The 22,506-nt window shown below is 54.3% G+C and overlaps 2 protein-coding genes across 3 annotated transcripts in view; both read left to right on the plus strand.

The window, feature by feature from the left end:
- EXOSC10 (exosome component 10) overlaps window positions 1-6,817 on the plus strand; it is a 29,250-nt gene extending 22,433 nt beyond the window's left edge. The window contains exons 20-25 of one of the 2 annotated variants that reach the window (XM_024253130.3): window positions 1,582-1,666; window positions 2,741-2,829; window positions 3,985-4,156; window positions 5,029-5,090; window positions 5,649-5,725; window positions 6,683-6,817. In XM_024253130.3, coding sequence (XP_024108898.3) covers window positions 1,582-1,666; window positions 2,741-2,829; window positions 3,985-4,156; window positions 5,029-5,090; window positions 5,649-5,725; window positions 6,683-6,713 — 516 coding nt within the window. In that variant the 3' untranslated portion in view covers window positions 6,714-6,817. The remainder of the gene's footprint in view (window positions 1-1,581; window positions 1,667-2,740; window positions 2,830-3,984; window positions 4,157-5,028; window positions 5,091-5,648; window positions 5,726-6,682) is intronic. The other variant, XM_024253138.3, reaches the window with a different exon arrangement.
- Window positions 6,818-16,618: 9,801 nt separating this feature from the next.
- Window positions 16,619-22,129, plus strand: SRM (spermidine synthase). The gene is made up of 8 exons (XM_024253156.3): window positions 16,619-16,884; window positions 17,312-17,432; window positions 17,765-17,857; window positions 19,926-20,079; window positions 20,591-20,674; window positions 20,794-20,939; window positions 21,634-21,756; window positions 21,833-22,129. The coding sequence occupies exons 1-8, from the start codon at window positions 16,718-16,720 to the stop codon at window positions 21,851-21,853; spliced, it is 909 nt and encodes a 302-aa protein (XP_024108924.1). The 5' UTR covers window positions 16,619-16,717; the 3' UTR covers window positions 21,854-22,129.
- Window positions 22,130-22,506: the final 377 nt, after the last annotated feature.

The raw sequence follows: 22,506 nt of genomic DNA on the forward strand, positions 1-22,506 counted from the left end.
CTATCATGCCCGGCTAATTTTTGTAGAGATGGGGTTTCACCATGTTGACCAGGTTGGTCTCGAACTCCTGACATCAGGTGATCCACCTGCCTTGGCCTCCCAAAGTGCTGGGACTACAGACGTGAGCTACTGCGCCTGGCCCTAAAAGAGACTTTCTAAGAAAAGGGGATTTCTTAATTATTCATACCAGGTTTCTGTTTTAGACGAGCCTATCTCATCTGTGAATCCCCTGAAAATGAATGCAAAAGCCCTTTATTTTCTAGCATTGTTTCTAGGGAAAGGGTCCAGAACTTCAGTGAGATTCTTAAAAGCACTTGGGCTGGGCACGGTGGCTCACGCCTGTAATCCTAGCACTTTGAGAGGCTGAGGCGGGCGGATCATGAGCTCAGGAGATCGAAACCATCCTGGCTAACATGGTGAAACCCCGTCTCTACTAAAAATACAAAAAATTAGCCAGGCGTCGTGGCAGGAGCCTGTAGTCCCAGCTACTCGGGGGGCTGAGGCAGGAGAATCGCTTGAACCTGGGGGGCGGAGCTTGCAGTGAGCAGAGATTGCGCCACTGCACTCCAACCTGCGCAACAGAGCAAACTCTGTAGTCAAAAAAAAAAAAGAAAAGCACTTGGAAACCTTGTAAGAAACAAATCTTCATTTGCAGTTTTTAAATTGAGGTTTAATCTATATGTAGTAAAGTACACAAATATTAAATATACAGCTTGATGCATTTTTACAGATGTCTGTTACTTTAAGGCTCTTAAAGGTGACAGCTTTAATTTTAAAACACTCTATCTTACTTATCTGGCTTGTTTTTACCAGCATTATGAGTAAGAATGAGAGCACACCTCCCCTAGACCCCCTTGAGATGTTCCCCAGAGCCAGCACGTGAACTGTTGTTTGCAGCCTCCTTCCTCCCTGCAGGAAGCGTCTGCTCTGATGACATGGGCGACTGGCTTCCTCTGTGTGGCAGCAGAGCTCTTTTGTTAGGCTAAACCGAGAGGTCCCCCAGCCCTGTTCCTGTCCCTGAGTTAGCTTCTATTTTTAGAAATGGGGAATCAGGTGGGGCTTCTGCCTTCTCTCCTCTTTTCCCCCCACGGGTTGTGTCACATTGAACAACTGCACGTCCTGTGTGTTATGCCCAGTGTCACCTCCATGTGTTGTAACGCCATAGGTCAGTGGGGTGTCATAAAGAAACACAGCAGACTTGCGGAAGCCCAGCCTTGAGTCTGCCTCTGTCATTTCCTGACCATGTCCCTTGGACAAGTTATTTAGTCTCCCGGAGTCTGTTCGCTCATCTCTAAAGAGAGGGTGATGACAGTACCTTTTTCCCAGAGTTACAGAGGGACTGAATGAGATGACGGATGGCCCAGTGCCTGGAGGACAGTAGCACTTTGTCCTCCTTAATAGGGATTTTAGCAATAAAGCCAGCATGAAAGTTATTTTTCATGCCCTTAGATTTGAAAATTTATGACTTACAATGTGTGTACTTCTTAGGTTAACCTGCCCTACGTCACCTCATGAAAAGTAAGACAGACTTAGGTGGCTGACTTTGGAGGGTTTTTTTTGTTATATTTGCTTTCATTATAGATCAGCAACCGTTGGAAGCTGGCCCAGGTACAAGTACAAAAAGACTCTAAAGAAACTGTCAAGAAGAAGGCAGCTGAGCAAACAGGTAACACTCACTTCCTTGCAACTCAGTCGGCTGTTAAAGGATGGCTGTTGCACACCCGCTGTTTCAGCCAAGTGCCAGATACGGCTATGAATGAAGCCCCTGTGGGGCTTCCCTTCTGCTGACGGATGGTGGGCAATCAGTATCTATCCTGGCAGATGGCAGCAGGTGCTGTGCAGAGAGATTGGTGGGGAGTGCTGGGGGTGCTGTAGCTGTCTCATCAGTGGTTGGAGAAGGTAGTCTAATGAATGCGACGTTGACGAGACCTGCAGTGACTTAGAGAAGAGTTCTGGAGCCACAGCACAGCGAGCCCAGAGGCCCTGGGGGTAGTTCACTGGGCATGCTCAGCAGCAGCAAGTGGGCCTGCATGAGCAGAGCGGGTAGAGAAGAGCAGGAGATGGGGAAGGAGCCAGCAGAGGCCCACGGGATGACGCTGCCTTTTACTCTGAGTTCAGAAGCCAGGAGGGTGCTGAGCAGACACAGGGTGGGAAGTGACTGACATGTGGCCCTCTGGCTGCTGTGTCAAGAGTAGACTATAGAGGACAGGATGGGAGCCCAGGAAGGGATAGGAGACGGTGGTTTTGAGACCAACGTGGGAGCAGAGGAGGTGGTAAGAAGCTGTCAGAGCCTGGATCTGTCCCATAGTGAAGTTGACAGCATTTGATGATGAGGTGGATGTGGCATGTGAGAGAAGGGAAGGGAGCCTTGGATGAAGGTTTTGTCCTGAGCAGCTGGAAAGCTGGAGTTGCTGGCAGCCGAAGTAGCTGGTTTGAGCGGGCTTGTCCACGATGGTGATGGTGATGATCCTGTTAAACGCCCTCAGGTCCACAGGCCACTGAGCGTTTGGGTTCACAGGAGAGGAGCAGGCAGGGCTGGGGAGGATCAGCTCACATGTAGGTGAAGGTGGGCAGAGCACCTGAGCCTGAGCTCTGAGGCAGCCTGTCCTGCAGAGATGGGGGACCGGGGAGCTGAGAGGGAGGAGGGATCAGCTGTGACAACGCCTGTGGGTAGGCCAAGTCGGAGGGGGATGGAGATGGAGGGGAGGGTGGTTGCTGGATTCAGCAACTCCAGAGACAGTTCCCTCCCTTGCAGCTGCCCGGGAACAGGCAAAGGAGGCGTGCAAAGCTGCAGCAGAACAGGCCGTCTCCGTCCGACAGCAGGTCGCGGTATGTGCCAACTTTTCTCCTTTTTCCTTTGAAAAACGATGCCCCTGCTTGTGGTCAGGATCTTCCTTGGATATCTTAGGGGGCTTGCCCTTTGCTTTATATTAAGTCCTGACTTCTTTCCAGTTCTCCTTAGCTTGGCTGTTAGTGTCTACCTCATTTCTGAAACCTCCACAAGATTGATACTGTAATTCCTCTTAACCTTCTTCCACTGTGTTTATGGTAAATATGCCACACCACTCAACTGTAGTAGTAGAAAAGGTATTGAGGTTACAGTGCTGAAGCTTGTTGTGTGTCCTGCTCTGTCCTACAAAAAATGTTGCATTCTAGAGAATGAAACCCCAGAGCACTCTGGAACTCTTTTTTTTTTTTTTTTTTTTTTGTAGTGTCTATCTCTGTTGCACAGGCTGGAGTGCAGTGGCGCAGTTGCAGCTCACTGCAGCCTCAAACTCCTGGGCTCAAACGATCCTCCCTCCTCAACCACCCAAGTAGCTAGGACCACAGGCACACACCACCATGCCCAGCTATTTTTTGTTATTGTCTTTGGTGGAGACAGGGTCTCACTATGTTGCCCAGGCTATCACTCAAATTCTTAACCCCTGCCCCCTGCCTTTCCTTTTTTTTTTTTTTATTTCCTTTAAAAAAAAAAAAAAAATAGTGACATGGTCTTACTCTTACCCTGATGCCCAGGCTGGAGTACAGTGGTGCGATTATAGCTCATTGCAGCCTTGTGCTCCTGGGTTCAAGTGACCCTCCCACCTCAGCCTCCCAAGTAGCTAGGACTACAAGCATGCACCACCATGCCCAGCTACATTTTTTTCTTTTCTTTTGTAGAGATAGGGGTCTTGCTGTGTTGCCCAGGCTGGTCTAAAGCAGTCCTCCCACCTTGGCCGCCCAAAGCACTGGAATTACAGGCATGAGCCACTGCACCTGGCCTGCTTGCCTTTCTTAAATGACCTCATGTCATTGTCCAGTGAGGAATTTGTTTCAGCTGACCCTGAGTGTTGGTCCCGAAGTTCCAGCCACAGCTCCTCTCCCCACCACTGACTGTTCTTCTTATCACTTAGGCAGCTGGGTCCCAGCTACTGCTGAGGCCAGCGGAGTTCCCTGTCCCATGTGCCTCCCTGTTCCTCCCCCACATCTGTTCCTGATCTACAGCTAGAAAATGCTGCAAAGAAGAGAGAGCGAGCAACAAGCGACCCAAGGACCACAGAACAGAAACAAGAGAAGAAACGACTCAAAATTTCCAAGAAGCCAAAGGACCCAGAGCCACCAGAAAAAGAGTTTACGCCTTACGACTACAGCCAGTCAGACTTCAAGGCTTATGCTGGTAAGGAAGTACTGGGGCCCCACACAGGGACGTCTGTGCGCATCAGAGGGGAGGAAGCCATAAAGAGACCGCAACATAGGGGCCAAGTGAGCCCTGCCCAAGGCATGGTGCTAGCCAGGATTTGTTGGAGTAGTCCAGAGAGGCCGTGGCAATGTGGACAGTCGCCTGCAGCCTCATTGCCACCTCCTTCATGGGAGCTCACTCAGGGTGGCCTCCATGGTGGGTTAGCAAGATCACCTGTCACTTCCATTGTGACCAGGGCGCCATCCTTCCTCACTATAACTTGTGCCCATAAACCCTCTCTCTCTCTCTGTCTCTGTCTCACACACACATACACACACACAGTGAGAATTTTGTTTGTTGAAGAATCTCAAAGCCTATGACATGAACCCCTGTGGCTGCTTGGGCTGTGAGAGTCCGTCTGCTTTGAAGGGGCTACAGATGGCATTCCCGACTCTAGCAGCCTTCGGAGCAACATGTCCCTTTGGAAAAGAGAAAGCAGAGGCCAGTCCACACAATGGCCCTTTATACAGGAGTGTCGCCTCAGAGCCCGAGTTTCTGACGGCATCACCCAGCACAGAGATCAGAATGGATTTCCTTATGTGCAGGGGCCACTGCTGTAGCCACCTGCCCCTAAGGTCCTGGGACTAGAGCTGAGAGAAATGGGCCTGGTTTTCAGACTGCCCACAGGGACCAGGATCGCCATGTATTCATTTATGTGAGCCACGAGGCCTAGCCCCTCATCGTGACAGGGGTTGTGCTCTGACAGCCACGGCTTCCCTGAGTGTCATGGTCCCGGCCTCGCTGTGAGCCTGTGATGTGTGGTAACTCATTGACCTGACCGCAGGTCTCTCTCATCTCTTACCTTTCAGGAAACAGCAAATCCAAAGTTTCTTCTCAGTTTGATCCAAATAAACAGACCCCGTCTGGCAAGGTAAGAACTGCTCCTGGAGGATTTCAAGACGCCAGTGGCGCCTGTTTTTGATCTCCTCCTCTGCTGAGAAGACAGGCCCATCCAGGAGTCCATTCCTTTGCATATCTTTTTCCTCACCTCATTTCTTCCCAAGAGCAGACAGTACCAATCAGCTACCCCAGCAACTCATACAACGAGGCTGTGAAAGCTGGTGTGTGGCTTTAAAGGGTATTATTCTGTGTGCTACCATGGGAACCATAGCTGCAGGCCAAAAGCACCCCCTTTGGGGCCAGCACAAGCCTGCATTCGCCCCTCGTGGGTGTTGGCGCTGGTGCCAGGGAAACAGCGTGGCTGCACCTTCCACAGGCGTGGGGGCAGGGCTGCTTTGGGGCCCTCCTGTTCCTCTTGCAGCGCATCCTGGCGGCCTTGCCTTCAGAGACACAGAAACATCCTCTCGCAGGGAATCTAAAGTCACTCCTGTGCTGCTAGAATCTTTGGCCACCTGAGCTCAGGTGTGTTTTTCTGTGTATCTTGTGGTCAAGGTGCCCACCCAGCTTAAACGGTTTCTTTTCTTTCCAGAAATGCATTGCAGCCAAAAAAATTAAACAGTCGGTGGGAAACAAAAGCATGTCCTTTCCAACTGGAAAGTCAGACAGGTATGTGGTGGACAGCCGTGTGGCCCAGGGAGCCCAGTGAGAAAGCACCTGCCCTGCGTGGTGCGGTCCGTGGGGAGTAGCTGGGGAGCGAGTGCCCAGGGTCTTCAACCAGGATGACTCAGAGAACCTCCCAAGCCAGGTCCCTCACGCCACTCAGAAAACAAGGGTGGGAGGTGATTTGCTCTGTGCCACACATCACAGAGCCAGGCACTACGCCCCGGCACTCAGATTCCCCTTGTTCCTGGCTCTCCAGTTACCGTGTTTCCCGGGGTCACCTCAGGGAAAATAGGTGTGAATAGTTGTGAAATTTTCCTGGACCAGCCTATTAGGAATGAGGAAAAAGTAAGCACATGTGGGTTATCCTTGTTGTTGAAGAGTGGTTTGGCTTGGTTTTGTTTTGTTTTGTTTTGTGACAGTCTCATACTGTCACCCAGGCTGGAGTGCAGTGGCACAATCTCGGCTCACTGCAACCTCCACCTCCTGGGTTCAAGCAAGTCTCTCACCTCAGCCTCCCAAGTAGCTGGGATTACAGGTGCCTGCCATCATGCCCAGCTAATGTTTTTGTATTTTTAGTAGAGATGGGGTTTTGCCATGTTGGCCAGGCTGGTCTCAAACTCCTGGCCTCAATTGATCCTCCTGCCTCGGCCTCCCAGAGTACTGGGATTACAGGCGTGAGCCACTGCACCCAGCCAAATGTTTTTGTTAAAAACATAAAATCCTAATAATCAAGCCAACCCTGAGGTCAGGGGACTTGCCCGAGGGCAGGAAAAACAGGTCTGCCTTCTCGAGATGCTGCTCAGCTCAGCCAACTCTGGTGGGCCGCCAAGTTCTCTGGGGCTCCTGAACAAACCATTCTTCCTCTGTTCTGCATGATTAAGGTTTGCACCATTTTGTAAACCATCTGAGAACATCCAACCAACCCAGAAGAAATAACTGTTGTTTTTGTACTCTCTGCAGAGGCTTCAGGTACAACTGGCCACAGAGATAGTCCTGGAAGACACGCGGCACCTGTGGACCAGAAGCACCAAATGCTGGTGCTGCTTTTGTACATACATATTTTTAAACCATTAAAAAAAATTCTTCCTGAAGAAAGCTGATTCCTGACTTTTATTTTGTTGCCACCACAGCTCTGGCAGGTTGCCATCCTGTTCAGGCAACCATCTTCAGCTGTCTGTGGGCAGGTGAGTGTGCTCCGGGGGTTATGGTGACTTCTAGAAAAATCCAGAGCCGGCCGGGCGCGGTGGCTCACGCCTGTAATCCCAGCACTTTGGGAGGTCGAGGCGGGCGGATCACGAGGTCAGGAGATCGAGACCATCCTGGCCAACATGGTGAAACCCCGTCTCTACTAAAAATACAAAAAATTAGCCAGGCGTGGTGGCGGGCGCCTGTAATCCCAGCTACTCGGGAGGCTGAGGCAGGAGAATGGCGTGAACCCGGGAGGTGGAGCTTGCAGTGAGCCAAGATCATGCCATTGCACTCCAGCCTGGGTGACAGAGCGAGACTCTGTCTCAAAAAAAAAAAAAAGAAAACTCCAGAGCCACTCCCAAGGAGGAATATGAGACAAATTGCTGGGACTTAGAAGCGGCAGCACCTGCAAGGCATAAGCTGTGACGCTCATCGCTCCACTTTAAGAGGGTTCTCTGGGCCATTTCACTTCCTTCCCAAGCCTTCAAATAACGTGAATGGAGCCACCTGGTGAAAAAAATGCCATCAGGAAAGGAACTGGTAAGGTGCCCTAGAGCCAGCCACAGCTCCCGAGGACCTGTTCTCTACTCTGTTCTTTTCTCACTTTTTTTTTTAATCAACTTTGGTTTTTTTTTTTTTTTTTTCTGGTGATAGAAGTAATAACATGTTCATTGCAGGAAATGTGGGAAATATAGTAAAATGCAAGGCCAGGCATGGTGGCTCATGCCTATAATCCCAGCACTGTGGGAGGCTGAGGCAGGCGGATCACCTGAGGTCAGGAGTTCATGACCAGCCTGGCGAACATAGTGAAACCCCATTTCTACTGAAAATACAAAAATTAGCCAGGCATGGTGAGCACCTGTAATCTCAGCTACTTGGGAGGCTGAGGCAGGAGAATCGCTTGAACCTAGGAGGCGGAGGTTGCAGTGAGCCGAGATCACGCCACCTCATTTGAGCCTGGGCAGTAGAGCAAGACTCTGTCTCAAAAAAAAAAAGGCAAATGCAAAGAGAAAATTTTAATCATTTGTAGTCCTACCACACAAAGATGCTCTTTTTTTTTCCTTTTTTTGAGACAGGGTCTCACTCTGTTGCCCATTCTGGAGTGCAGTGGTGTGATCCTAGCTCACTGCAGCCTTGACCTCCCAGGCACGTGCCACCACCCCTGGGTAATTTTTCTTATGTTTTATAGAGACGGGGTCTTGCTGCGTTGCCCAGGCTGGTCTTGAACTCCTGGCCTCAAGCAATCCTCCTGTCTTGTCCTGCCAGTGTTGGGATTTCATCCATGAGCCACCACCCCCAGCTGAGATAATCGTTAACATTTTGCTGTATTTCCTTATAAGCTTTCGCTATGTGTATATAGATATATTTTTTAAATATATCTTGGGTTTAGGTTTCTATCATTTGTCACCTTGAAAGTTTGTATTAGGACACTTTTCTCAATCTAAAATTTATTTTCGCCAACCCCCATTGTTAAACACTTAGGTTTTCATTTTTGGTACTATTCTTAATAATGCAGCACTGAACTTTTATATAAATTTGTGACCCAGTCTCTGATAATTTCTTTAGAACTTCATTTTATTTTAATCCTGAGATGGGCTAATAAATCAGGAAAGCATAAAATGCCATTACTTTGGTTTTTACAAATACTTAACCTAGAAACCTTTTTTCTTTGAAATTCATCCCACAAAGTATTGAGATTGCCAACTGTATATGATAACCTTTGGGGTGTACCAAGCCAAATCACACATCACTGCCGTCAGAGAGCTCCCACTCTTGAACAGCAGAGAACAGCCCTGTCCTAAGATAGGCTGGAGTTTGTATTAGCTAGGACTAGACTGGTTGAAAGTGACAGAAAAGCCAAACTATAGTGACTTTTAACAAGAGAGATGATTTTCCTCCTCTTTTGTAAACATAGTTGGCCCAGAGCTAGTGTGATGCTCATGATCATCAGACACAGACTCCTATTTTGTTTTACCATCCTCAGCTCAAACACAAGGCTGCCACCTCATGGTGCAGGGTGACTGCCCTTGCTCCAGCCATTACATTCTCATTCCAGTCTGCTGGAAGGAGGAAAGAACAGCACCCAATCTCTTTGAATAGGATACTGCCCATTTCAGCTTCCCATTCGTCAGAACTTAGTCACAAGACCACAGCAAGGGGTACTAGGAAATATCATTATTTCAGTCATCCATGTGTCCAGCTAAAAGCCCAGGGTTCTATTATAGAATTTGGGAAGAACAGACATCGAAGGACAAAGAACAGTCACTGCCCAAAAATGGCAGTCTCTGCTATAAAAAATTGACAGGTGGAATTTTTTTTTTTTTTTTTTTCTGAGACGGAGTTTCGCTTTCGTTGCCCAGGCTGGAGTGCAATGGCATGGTGCAGTCTCGGCTCACTGCGACCTCCACCTCCTGGATTCAAGCAGTTGTCCTGCCTCAGCCTCCCAAGGAGTTGGGATTACAGGCGCCTGCCATCACGCCCGGCTAATTTTTGTATTTTTAAGTAGAGACAAGGTTTCACCATGTTGATCAGGCTGGTCTCGATCTCTTGACCTCAGGTGATCCACTCACCTCAGCCTCCCAAAGTGCCGGATTACAGGCGTGAGCCACTGTGCCCAGCCTCACAGGTGGAATTTTTTTTTCTTTTTCTTTTTCTCTTTTTTTTTTGAGACAGAATCTTGCTCTCGTCACCCAGGCTGGAGTGCAGTGGCGCGATCTCGGCTTGCTGCAACCTCTGCCTCTCGGGTTCAAGCGATTCTCCTGCCTCAGCCTCCCAAGTAGCTGGGATTACAGGCGCCCACTACCACACCCAGCTAATTAGTAGAGATGGGGTTGTACCACGTTGGCCAGACTGGTCTTGAACTCCTGACCTCAAGTGATCCGCCCGCCTCAGTCTTCCAAAGTGCTGGGATTGCAAGGCGTGAGCCACCACGCCTGGCCAAAGTGAGAAATTATTTTCTCCTGAGGATGGCCTGAGAGACCTCGTGAAAGGGGCATTCGGACTGGACCCTGAGAAGCAAGGGACTTCCAGAGAGCTCTATGGCAGCGCAGCTCAAAGCGGAGGTCTCTGACAGCCCAAATGGGGACTTGTCAGAAAGAATCCAGTGCCACCTAGAGCCTGGAGGCTGCTGGGGCCGCTGTGCTCACCCGGCTCCCACAATGATTCTTCTGCCTGCTGAAGTTTGAGAACCACTGTTAGCTAAAGCCACGGGCCTGAACCTGGCTGAGCAGTTGCAGCGGTCTTACCACTGGTTAGAGGTGAATGAGAACAGTCTCCCAGAGAGTTAAAGTGATGCCTCACCCTTTCTTTGGAAGTTTTCCATTGATTGTGTAACAATGTTTTTCTGTTTGTTTGTTTGTTTGTTTTTTGAGGCAGAGTCTCCCTCTGGCGTTCAGGCTGGAGTGCAATGGCATGATCTTGGCTCACTGCAATCTCCACCTCCTGGGTTCAAGAAATTCTCCTGCCTCAGCCTCCCGAGTAGCTGGGATTAGAGGTGCCCACCACCACGCCTGGCTAATTTTTGTACTTTTAGTAGAGATGGAGTTTCACCATGTTGGCCAGGCTGGTCCTGAACTCCTGACGTCAGGTAATCCACCCACCTTGGCCTCCCAAAGTGCTGGGATTACAGGCGTGAGCCACTGTGCCTGGCCTTCTGTTTGTTTTTTAAAAGACAGGAACCGCTCTCCCTCTCCCTCTCCCTCTCCCCTTTTTTCGGTCTCCCTCTCCTTCTTTTTTCGCTCTCCCTCTGTTGCCGAAGCTGGACTGTACTGCCGTGATCTCGGCTCGCTGCAACCTCCCTGCCTCGGGCTCCTGTGACTCTCCTGCCTCGGCCTGCCGAGTGCCTGGGATTGCAGGCATGCGCCACCACGCCTGAATGGTTTTTGTATTTTTGGTGGAGACGGGGTTTCGCCGTGTTGACCGGGCTGGTCTCCAGCTCCTGGTGATCTGCCTGCCTCGGCCTCCCGAGGTGCTGGGATTGCAGACGGAGTCTCGCTCACTCAATACTCAGTGGTGCTCAGGCTGGAGTGCGGTGGCGTGATCTCGTCTCGCTACAACCTCCACCTCCCAGCCTCCTGCCTTGGCCTCTTAAAGTGCTAAGATTACAGCCTCTGCCCCGCCGCCACCCCGTCTAGGAAGTGAGGAGTGTCTCTGCCTGGCCTCCCATCGTCTGGGATGTGAGGAGCCCCTCTGCCCGGCCGCCCCATCTGGGAAGTGAGGAGCGCCTCTGCCTGGCCGCCATCCCGTATAGGAAGTGAGGAACGTCTCTGCCCAGCCACCCATCGTCTGGGATGTGAGGAGCGCCTCTGCCCGGCTGCCCCGTCTGGGAAGTGAGGAGCGCCTCTGCCCAGTCGCCCAACGTCTGGGAAGTGAGGAGCGCCTCTGCCCGGCCGCCCCGTCTGGGAGGTGAGGAGTGCCTCTGCCCGGCCGCCCCGTCTGGGAGGTGAGGAGTGCCTCTGCCCGGCTGCCACCCGGTCTGGGAGGAAGTGAGGAGCGCCTCTGCCCGGCTGCCCCGTCTGGGAGATGAGGAGCACCTCTGCCTGGCTGCCCCGTCTGGGACGTGAGGAGCGCCTCTGCCTGGCTGCCACCCCGTCAGGGAGGAAGTGAGGAGCGCCTCTGCCTGGCTGCCACCCCGTCAGGGAGGAAGTGAGGAGCGCCTCTGCCTGGCTGCCCCATCTGGGAAGTGAGGAGCGCCTCTGCCCGGCCGCCACCCCATATGGGAAGTGAGGAGCGCCTCCGCCTGGCCACCCCGTCTGGGAGGTGAGGAGCGCCTCCGCCCGGCCGCCCCGTCTGGGAGGTGAGGAGTGCCTCTGCCTGGCCGCCACCCCGTCTGGGAGGAAGTGAGGAGCGCCTCTGCCTGGCTGCCCCATCTGGGAAGTGAGGAGCGCCTCTGCCCAGCCGCCCAGTCTGGGAAGTGAGGAGCGCCTCTGCCCGGCCGCCCTGTCTGGGAGGTGAGGAGCGCCTCTGCCTGGCTGCCACCCCGTCTGGGAGGAAGTGAGGAGCGTCTCTGCCTGGCCGCCCCATCTGGGAAGTGAGGAGCGCCTCTGCCCGGCCGCCCAGTCTGGGAAGTGAGGAGCACCTCTGCCCGGCCGCCCCGTCTGGGAAGTGAGGAGCGCCTCTGCCCGGCCGCCCCGTCTGGGAGGTGAGGAGCGTCTCTGCCCGGCCGCCCCGTCTGGGAAGTGAGGAGCGCCTCTGCCCGGCCGCCCAGTCTGGGAAGTGAGCGCCTCTGCCCGGCCGCCCCGTCTGGGAGGTGAGGAGCGCCTCTGCCTGGCTGCCACCCCGTCTAGGAGGAAGTGAGGAGCGTCTCTGCCCGGCCACCCCGTCTGGGAAGTGAGGAGCGCCTCTGCCCGGCCGTCCCGTCTGGGAAGTGAGGAGCGCCTCTGCCCGGCCGCCCCCTCTGGGAAGTGAGGAGCGCCTCTACCCGGCCGCCCCGTCTGGGAGGTGAGGAGTGCCACTGCCCGGCGGCCCCGTCTGGGAGGTGAGGAGCGCCTCTGCCCGGCCGCCCTGTCTGGGAGGTGAGGAGCGCCTCTGCCCGGCCGCCCTGTCTGGGAGGTGTACCCAACAGCTCCGAAGAGACAGTGACCATTGGGAGCGGGTCATGAGGACGATGGCGGTTTTGTTGAAAAGAAGGGGGGGAAGTGTGGGGAAAGGAAGGAGAAATCAGATTGTTGCTGTGTCTGTGTAGAAAGAGGTGGGCATAGGAGACTCCATTTTGTTCTGACTAGGAGAAATTCTTCTGCCTTGGGATGCTGTTGATCTATGGCCTTGCCCCCAGCCCCGTGCTCTCTGAAACGTGCTGTGTCAACTCAGGGTTAAAGGGATTAAGGGCGGTGCAAGATGTGCTTTGTTAAACAGATGCTTGAAGGCAGCATGCTCTTTAAGAGTCATCACCACTCCCTAATCTCAAGTACCCAGGGGCACAAACACTGCAGAAGGCCGCAGGGACCTCTGCCTAGGAAAACCAGAGATCTTTGTTCATGTGTTTATCTCCTGACCTTCTCCCCAATATTATCCTATGACCCTGCCATATCCCCCTCTCCGAGAAACACCCAAGAATGATCAATAAATACTTCATAAATTGAAAAAAAAAAAAAAAAAGACAAGAACCTTAGGAGTTTGAGATCTTTTCAAATGTTCAATCTTGCAAAATAAAAAGTTCGCAACCCAGTGTCAGTCCCTAGATGGTGTTTGCAGAGGTTTACTGGTCCATCAAACCCCAAATCCAGAACTCCTCAGCCGTGGGGTGGAGATGAGGGTCTTGGGGCATTCGAAGAACAGCTGGAGGTCAATGTCAGGTCACTTGGGGAGCACCTGGGACAGGACTAAGGAGGATGGGGAGCACATAGAGGGGTGTGTGTGGGTCAGGAACTGTGCAGTGACTGAGTAGTGGAGGCCATGGCTGGGCCTGTGCTCCAAGAGGAAGGGAAAGGGATCTGGCAGGGCTGGCCGGGTTGGAGGTAGAGAGAGAATTTATGAGCAGCAGGGCTGTGTGCTCAAGGAGGCATGCTGCTGTTTGCGGTGCCTTAGGCAGCTTGCCATAAGCATTTTCAACCAAGCCACACCACATAATGGCCAAAATTGTTCCCACTCATAACCACAGCTGTCTGCCTGGCTGAATGGAAGGCTAGAAAAATGACTCAAGTGCTAACTGCTTAACAAGCCTCTTGTGACAGACACATAACCATGTGGCAGCCCCACTTAAACCATTTCCTTGAACAGTAGCCATTGGCCCACCTTTCTCTCCTCTACCCTTTCTCCCCTTTTTCCTTTTATAATAACACTTTTTAGGAGGTTGGGTGGGATAGTTAACCCACTAGACACTTAAGCTTTACAACTGGATTTTTGAGGTACATTGGTCTGAATTTAGGGGAAAACATTTCATGCTAAAGCCTGATTTTCTCGGTCCTGGTTGTTTTTTTTTGTTTGTTTGTTTTTTTGGTTTTTGGTGTTGGGGGTGTTTTTGTTTTTGTTTTTTTCTTTTTTGGAGGCAGGGTCTCTGTCACCTAGGCTGGAGTGCAGTGGTGCCACTGTGGCTCACTGCAACCTCCGCCTCCTGGGTTGAAGCAATTCTCATGCCTCAGCCTCCCAAGTAGCTGGGATTACAGGTGCACGCCACCATGGCAGCTAGTTTTTGTAGTTTTAGTAGAAATGGAATTTCACCACCTTGGCCAGGCTGGTCTTGAACTCCTGACCTCAGGTGATCCGCCCGCTTCGGCCTCCCGAACTGCTGGGATTACAAGCGTGAACCACCACGCATGGCCAATCCTGGTTTTTTTCTGTAGACTTCTGTGGTCACCTGGCCTGACTTTAACGTCAGTTGTGATTATAACTGGGCTGTGCAATAATGGCTACTTCTGGCAAAATCAGTTTTTCTTCCTTGTGACCCGAAGTCAGGTGGCATTTCTGGATTCACAGTGCTGTACATTTGGGGGCTTTTTTGTCTGTAATTTACTCAGGGCTTTTGTCTTCTCTGAACTTGGAAGGTTTGTGCAATGTCTGTACACTCTGGCCGAGAGGTCTCAAGTTCTGTTCCTGCTTGAGGCTGAGGCCTCAGTTTCACTCCCTCTACAGGAGGACAAAGGATGTCAACGTGGCCTTTTTCATGTGAGGACCCACATGCTGGAGCAGCTTTGTCCAGCTTGCAGAAGGGATGGGATGGACTTGGCCTTCCACTTTCCCCCATGCAGTGTCCTGGAATGCCAGGGCCCCTGTCTATGGTCAGTCCTTCACCACCTAAAAGCAAGCTGATCCACAAGGCACCTGGCTGCATCCAGGCCTGCCATCTACGGCCACCATCCTCAGCTTCAGAGCTTATGATCTGGCTCAGGGAACACAGACAAGTACTGCCATCTACAGCCACCATCCTCAGCTTCAGAGCTTATGATCTGGCTTAGGGAACACAGACAAGTACACGGGCAGTTACAACCCAGAGGCAGAAATGTCTTGGAGAAAGTACAGGCAATGTAGGTGAACACCTTGACCCAAGTACAGGGTTGATTGAACCCAATCAAGCCTGTAGCACTGGACACACTGACTGACTCTGTCTTATCCACTATGTGGACATTTCACGAATAATCTTCGTTCCTGGAACAAGTCCATGGAAGCTGTTGCCTAGCAATGTTTTTTATTTTTTAGAGACAGAGTCTTGCTATGTTGCCCAGGCTGGTCTCGAACTCCTGGGCTCAAGCGGTCCTCTTGCCTCGGCCTCCCAAAATTCTAGTATTACCAGCCTGAGCCCCTGTGCCCAGCTGCCTAGCAATTTTTTTTTTTTTTTTTTTTTTTTGAGACGGAGTTTCGCTATTGTTGCCCAGGCTAGAGTGCAGTGGTGCAATCTCAGCTCACTGCAACCTCCACCTCCCGGGTTCAAGCGATTCTCCTGCCTCAGCCTCCCGAGTAGCTGGGACTGCAGGCGCGCACTACCACGCCCAGCTAATTTTTGTATTTTTAGTAGAGACGGGGTTTCACCATGTTGGCCAGGATCGTCTTGATCTCTTGACCTTGCGATCCGCCAGCCTCCGCTCCGCCTCTGCCTCCCAAAGTGCTGGGATTACCGGTGTGAACCATCATGCCCAGGCACCTAGCAATTCTTTAGCGGTCTTGGTTTACCTCCCCTGAGAAGGAGCTTAACAGCAAGCAAGCCACATTGTTGCCTAGGCTTGAGGCTTGCTCTCACCGATAAACAACACTGTTACTCTGCTCTGGGGACGACACAGGAAACGTTCCCCACCTCCAGGTGGAGGCTGCAAAACGTGTCAAAACCATCCCTGACATAATGTCAAGAGTAGCTTATACTAGTTTCATCTTCCTTCCCTGGCATTCGAACTGCGTGTAGAACAATTAGCATTTAATATTTGGTAATTAGCATGCTTAATGTGATTCTGAGAAGTTCTTTGACATTCTCATAAAAACAGAAAGCACATTCCCACCCACCCTTCAAGGAGCAAGACCCAGTTTGTCAAGAAAAATTGCGTGCCAGTCTTTTCTGGTGCTGAATATGTATGTTCTGGGCCTCTTCCTGGACACTGCTGGTAAATTTAGAAACTCGTTTAGAAAAGCACTTCTCTCGTATTCAACAGCCTATAGGCTCATGGCTCAGAATCTAAGGGAAAATGGCTAAATTCAGCTTGTTAATTCGCGGGCTGTGATGATTCTTTCCAAGTAAATAAAAACCCTCAGTTCGCCCCGACGAGCCACATATCTGTTCAAATCCAACAAGGAACCAGATTTTGGACGCAGCGAGGGATACGTTCTACTCGCCCCGTGCAACAACGTAAACCACTGTAGCCGCCCGCTCCCGTGTCTCCAGCCCAAAGGCTGACTCCCGAGTCCGCACGTCCCAGCGCTCTTCCCCTCCACACCAACCCCGAGTCCCGCAGCCCCTCGAGGCCCTCGGTGCCTCCCAACCCCGAGAAGGGAGCAGGGGCCGGTGGTGCACCGCCCCGGCTGCTTGGGGCGGAGGAAGGACCCGGACCCCTTCCGCCGACCCAGCCCGCCCCGGAACCCGGCCCGGCCGCCCGGCCCCGGCCGGGCCCCACGTGGCCCCTGGAGCGGGCCGCACTACCTTGCTGCCGCCGACGGACGGCGCGCCCCAGCCACTCCGCGCCGCTCTGCGAGCCGGTGGCCAATGAGCGCCAGGCGAGGCCGCTTTGCCATTGGCGAGCGCGCGCTCCGCCCCCGCCGGCAGGCCCCGCCCCGCGCGGGGTTAGGTTGCGGCGCGGGCGGCGGGCGGAGCTGGTCCCGTTGTGCTGCGGCGCCGCGCGGCCTGCAGTCCCGGGCCCGCGCCCCGCGCCGCCCGCCCGCCCGCCCGCCATGGAGCCCGGCCCCGACGGCCCCGCCGCCTCCGGCCCCGCCGCCATCCGCGAGGGCTGGTTCCGCGAGACCTGCAGCCTGTGGCCCGGCCAGGCCCTGTCGCTGCAGGTGGAGCAGCTGCTCCACCACCGGCGCTCGCGCTACCAGGACATCCTCGTCTTCCGCAGGTACCGCCGCTGCCCGCAGGCGCCTGCCCCCTCGGCTCAGCCCGGACCGCCTGCTGCCCGCCTCACGGACCCCTCCACGCCAGGACCCAAGCGGGCCGGACCCCGTCCTGTCCTGGCCCCCTCGCCACCCCTCACACCGCCTCCCTGGGCTAGGGCTGGGGCTGCGGGCTGGCCTCTTGGGCGGGGGAGCCGGAGTCTGCGCCCCGCTCCACGTCAGCCTCAGGACACGTCAGAGCCCGAGGAGACCCCGGGTCCCACCCCGGCCTCCACCCGGCGGCCCGCCTGCCGTTCCTCGCCACGTGTCACCATCGCTCCTCATCCCTGGGACCCCTAGGCGGGATGGGGAGACCCTCCTCACCCAGGGCGGCTTGGGGTACGTTTCCCCACCCCAGAGAACCCAGGTCCCCGACTGTCACTCCGCCCGCAGTAAGACCTATGGCAACGTGCTGGTGTTGGACGGTGTCATCCAGTGCACGGAGAGAGACGAGTTCTCCTACCAGGAGATGATCGCCAACCTGCCTCTCTGCAGCCACCCCAACCCGCGAAAGGTACCCCAGTGTCCCCTGGAACAGTGCCGGACGAGGGGCGGCCCCAGGTGTGCCCCGGGCTCTTCCCAGATGCTGCCTGCACAGTTGTCAGAGAAAGTGCTAGCAATGCCAGGGGAGTCCCGCGGAGGGGTGGGGGCCGACACTGACGCGGCCTCGGAAGCCTAGGGCAGCCCTGGAAGGAACTTCCAGGAAAGGGGACACCGGCACGAAAGCGTTTCCGAGGGTAGAAAATGATGAGGTCCGTGGGTCCGAGGGGTCAGGGGGTCTGCTTCAGGGGCCTGGGGGCGCCCAGTCCTGCCAGGGCCCCTGCCTTGACTGTCCCCTCCTCCCAGGTGCTGATCATCGGGGGCGGAGATGGAGGTGTCCTGCGTGAGGTGGTGAAGCACCCCTCCGTGGAGTCCGTGGTCCAGTGTGAGATCGACGAGGTGAGTGCCGGCGTAGAGCCGGGTTTGAGTCCTGGTTCTCCCACCGGCCAGCTGTGCCCTGAAATGGCTGCACACCCCTGAGCAAGGCAGGTAGGGCCTGTTTCTCCATTTGGAAAACACCTGGTCGGGGAGGGTTCAGTAGGAAAACCAGATGGCAGAGGGCCTGGCAGGTGGTGAGGGCACCTGCGTGGCGAGCTCTTACCAAGACTGAGCTGATTTTTTTTTTTTTTTGAGACAGAGTTTCGCTCTTGTTGCCCAGGCTGGAGTGCCATGGTGCGATCTCGGCTCACTGCAACCTCCACTTCCTGGGCTCAAGTAGTTTTGCCTCTGCCTCAGCCTCCCGAGTAGCTGGGATTACAGACATGCGCTACCATGCGTGGCTGATTTTGTATTTTTAGTAGAGACAGGGTTTCTCCATGTTGGTCAGGCTGGTCTCGGACCTCGCGGCGACCTCAGGTGATCCGCCAGCCTCGTCCTCCCAAAGTACTGGGATTACAGGCGTGAGCCACCACGCCCAGCCGACTAAGCTGATTTTTAATCTGAGCCCCAGGCAGGGCCCAGAGACAGCTCAACTATTTGTACGTTACCCCTTACACTCAGTAGGTGCTCACTAAAATCATGCTACGTGCCAGATGTTGCCCGGGTATGGGGACAGTGGTAGACGACAGATCAGTCCCTGCCCTCTAGGAGCTGATGTCCTAGTTAAAGGAGACATCAGATGGCCAGACGTGGTGGCTCACGCCTGTAATCCCAGCACTTTGGGACGCCGAGGCAGGCAGATCACCTGAGGTCAGGAGTTCAAGAGCAGCCTGGCCAACCTGGTGAAACCCCATTTCTACTAAAAATAGAAAAATTAGCCGGGCATGGTAGCGCATGTCTGTAATCCCAGCTACTAGGGAGGCTGAGGCGGAAGAATTACTTGAGCCCGGGAGGCGGAAGTTGCAATGAGCCGAGATCTCGCCACTGAACTCCAGCCTGGGTGACAGAGCAAGAATCTGTCTCAAAAAAAACAAACAACAAAAAAAGAGACATCGAAGGATGGTCTGATGAAGGCAAAACAGGGGCTGGGGGACAGGAGAAGGCAGGGTTCCTGTGAATGCATGGGGGGTGGTTAGGGCAGGCCTCCAGGAGGTGGCGTTTGAGCTGAGGCCTCAGTGAAAAGCAGGTGGCCATGTGCAGGGAGGGGGAGGTTCTCCTGGCCAGAGGTTGAAATTGCATCCTTCTAAAATAGGAAACAGGCCAAGCGCTGGTGGCTCACACCTGTAATCCCAGCACTTTGGGAGGCTGAGGCGGGCAGATCACAAGGTCTCTACTAAAAATACAAAAAAAAAAAAAAAATGGCCCGGCTTGGTGGCGTGCGCCTGTAATCCCAACTACTTGGGAAGCTGAGGCAGGAGGTTGCAGTGAGCTGAGATCATGCCACTGCACTCCAGCCTGGGCAGCAGAGCAAGACTGTCTCAAAAAATAAATAAATAAATATATATATAAAATAGGAAGCGACAAGAAAGCCACTCAGATGGGGCAATTTGGTCTGGAAGGAGGGGGTAGGGATGGGAGAGAGGAGCCCAAGCCAGCGGCAGGAGCCAGCTCTCAAGGAGAAATGGAGGTACCAGAGTTCTCCCTGCTTTACACATTATAAACTGAGGTTCCCAAAAGGGGCCGGGTGTGGTGGCTCACAACTGTAATCCTAGCACTTTTGGAGGCCGAGGTAGGAGGATCCCTCGAGCCTAGGAGTTCGAGACAACATAGGGTGACTCCATCTCTACCAAAAATTTAAAAAGTAGCCAAGTATGATTGAACACACTTGAAGTCCAGCTACTCAGGAGGCTGATGGGGGAGGATCACCTGAGTCCTGGAGGCCGAGGATGCAGTGAGCCATGATCGACGCCACTGCACTCCAGCCTGGGCCACAGAGTGAGACCCTGTCTCAAAAAAATAAAATAAAAAAAAGGGAAGGAGTTGGCCAAGGCAGCTTGCCTGTGAGGCACTTGGAGAGTCCCACGTGGCTGTGTCTGGCTCCAGGTCCCCCAGCCCCTTGGCCCAGACTGGTCCCTCCCATCCCCTCCAGGATGTCATCCAAGTCTCCAAGAAGTTCCTGCCAGGCATGGCCATTGGCTACTCTAGCTCGAAGCTGACCCTACATGTGGGTGACGGTTTTGAGTTCATGAAACAGAATCAGGATGCCTTCGATGTGATCATCACTGACTCCTCAGACCCCATGGGTAAGCAGCGGATGGGCCCCAGGGTTTTCTGGCAGCTGCAGGTCTGGAGGTCAGCCTCCCCCAGGCCTTCAGAATAAAGGATAGAGCGGCCTCCCACCCCCCGAACTAGAGCTGTACTTTTCCCTTCTCAGTTGTTACCTGCCCCCTGAAACATGGCTCAGGACAGTAGGCAGGAGCCAAGCCACTGCCCAGATTCACAAGCTGGGGCCCAAGGAGAGTGGGGATCTGGCATTGGGACACTGAGTCCCCTGTGTCCTCTTCAGCTTCCCCTCTGCTCTGGACTGCTCAGCATTGGAGTGGGGGCAGGTTCTAGTCTTGAACCAAGGCCTGGGGTAGAGGTTCGTCTGCTGTGGTGCCAATGAGACTCCCCCAAGAATGGGATTCAGGTGTGGATCCCCCACAGACCTGGGTTCAGATCCTGGCTCTGGCCACCTGGCAGCTGTGTGGGTGACAGTGGCCCTGGAGGTCGCAGCCAGACTGTGTTCAGTGTGTCTCCCTCTGTTTTACCCAGGCCCCGCCGAAAGTCTCTTCAAGGAGTCCTATTACCAGCTCATGAAGACAGCTCTCAAGGAAGATGGTGTCCTCTGCTGCCAGGGTGAGCCACAGGCCTGGAGCACTGGGGCGGGGCAGGGCGGGGAAGGGCGGGGCAGGGTGGGGCAGGGCAGGGCAGGGCAGGGCAGGCCCTGCCGGATGCTGATGCTTCGGGGCCCCCAGGCGAGTGTCAGTGGCTGCACCTGGACCTCATCAAGGAGATGCGGCAGTTCTGCCAGTCCCTGTTCCCCGTGGTGGCCTACGCCTACTGCACCATCCCCACCTACCCCAGCGGCCAGATCGGCTTCATGCTGTGCAGCAAGAACCCGGTGAGATGGGGGTGCCTGGGGGTGGGGGTCGAGGGGAAGGTGGGCATAAATAGAGATCCCTCCCCCTGCTGGACGCAGTGGCTCATGCCTGTAATCCGAGCACTTTGGGAGGCTGAGGTGGGCAGATCACAAGGTCAGAAGATCAAGACCATCCTGGGTAACGTCTCTACTAAAAATACAAAAAAATTAGCCAGGCGTGGCAGCATGCGCCTGTAGTCCCAGCTGCTGGGGAGGCTGTGGCAGGAGAATGGCGTGAACCCGGGAGGCGGAGCTTGCAGTGAGCCGAGATTGCGCCACTGCATTCCAGCCTGGGTAACAGAGCAAGACTCCGTCTCAAAAAAGAAAAAAAAAAAAAACCCTCCCCAGGCCAGGCGTGGTGTCTCATGCTTATAATCCCAGCATTTTGGGAGACCAAGGTGGGCGGATCACTTGAGGTCAGGAGTTCAAGACCAGCCTGACCAACATGGAGAAACCCCATCTCTACTCAAAATACAAAAAAACCCCACAAAGTTAGCCAGGCGTTGTGGCACGTACCTGAAGCTGAGGCAGGAGAATCACTTCAACCTGGGAGACAGAGGTTGCAGTGAGCTGAGATGATGCCACTGCATTCCAGCGTGGCAACAGAGCGAGACTCCGTCTCAAAAAAAAAAAAAAAAAAGTGCCCCCCCTGATGTGCCCCTGGCCCGGTCCCCAGAGCACCAACTTCCAGGAGCCAGTGCAGCCACTGACGCAGCAGCAGGTGGCGCAGATGCAGCTGAAGTACTACAACTCCGACGTGCACCGCGCCGCCTTCGTGCTGCCCGAGTTTGCCCGCAAGGTGGGTGGCCTGCGGGGCTGGGTGGTGGGACCCAGGGACCCAGAGCGCCCTCCTGACTGGCTTCGTGTCCCTCCAGGCCCTGAATGATGTGAGCTGAGCCCAGGTGCCACCACTGATGCCACCCAGGACCTCGGACCTTGGAGCCTGCGGGGTGCCTTGGCCCCTCCAGCCCTGGGCCGGACCTCCTGCCGGCTCTCGCCCACCAACCAAGTGTTACAAGCCCCAGAATGCTGCCCGGCCTGCCCTGCTGGGCGGACTGTCTGTGTGTCTGTCTCTCTGGCGTTCCACCTCCAAGCCTATACCAGCTGTGTACAGCGCCATCTCTCTGCCTTCTGTTGCCCCTCACTCACCAAACACGTGTATTTATAGCAAAGATTGGAGTCCTGTGTCTCCCGACCTTGGCTGGGCCCAGGCAGGGCCATATTGACCATTGGGCGCCTCTGGGGTGAGGGTCTGCAGAGGCCTTGCTGGCTGACCCCCAAGTGCCTGCTGCAGGGCTGGGGCTGCAGGCGGGCCCTCATGGATAGCCTGGGGCACAGAGGGTCACTGCAGTCGCCACATGGGACCCAGAGCTGCCCTGGGAAGCTGACTTAGCCGTCCCTTTACCAAGCCCTCCACAAGGCCGCTGGTGGCAGCCCCCCAGGGCAGTGGGGTGGGTGAGATCAGGGTGGGGCTGCCCGGGAGCATTCTCAGAAGAACTGGGGCCACTCACAGGTTAAGTCAGGTCCCATCCAGGTACTCCAGGGCAAA

This window comes from Pongo abelii, chromosome 1 (assembly GCF_028885655.2).
Source record: "Pongo abelii isolate AG06213 chromosome 1, NHGRI_mPonAbe1-v2.0_pri, whole genome shotgun sequence".
Classification (NCBI taxonomy): Eukaryota; Metazoa; Chordata; class Mammalia; order Primates; family Hominidae; genus Pongo; species Pongo abelii.

Coding starts and splice junctions, on each gene's coding strand:
- SRM (XM_024253156.3), top strand. CDS start 16,718: ATGGAGCCCGGCCCCGACGGCCCCGCCGCCTCCGGCCCCGCCGCCATC. Junction 16,885..17,311: donor GACATCCTCGTCTTCCGCAG/GTACCGCCGCTG, acceptor CTCCGCCCGCAG/TAAGACCTATGGCAACGTGC. Junction 21,757..21,832: donor TGCCCGAGTTTGCCCGCAAG/GTGGGTGGCCTG, acceptor GTGTCCCTCCAG/GCCCTGAATGATGTGAGCTG.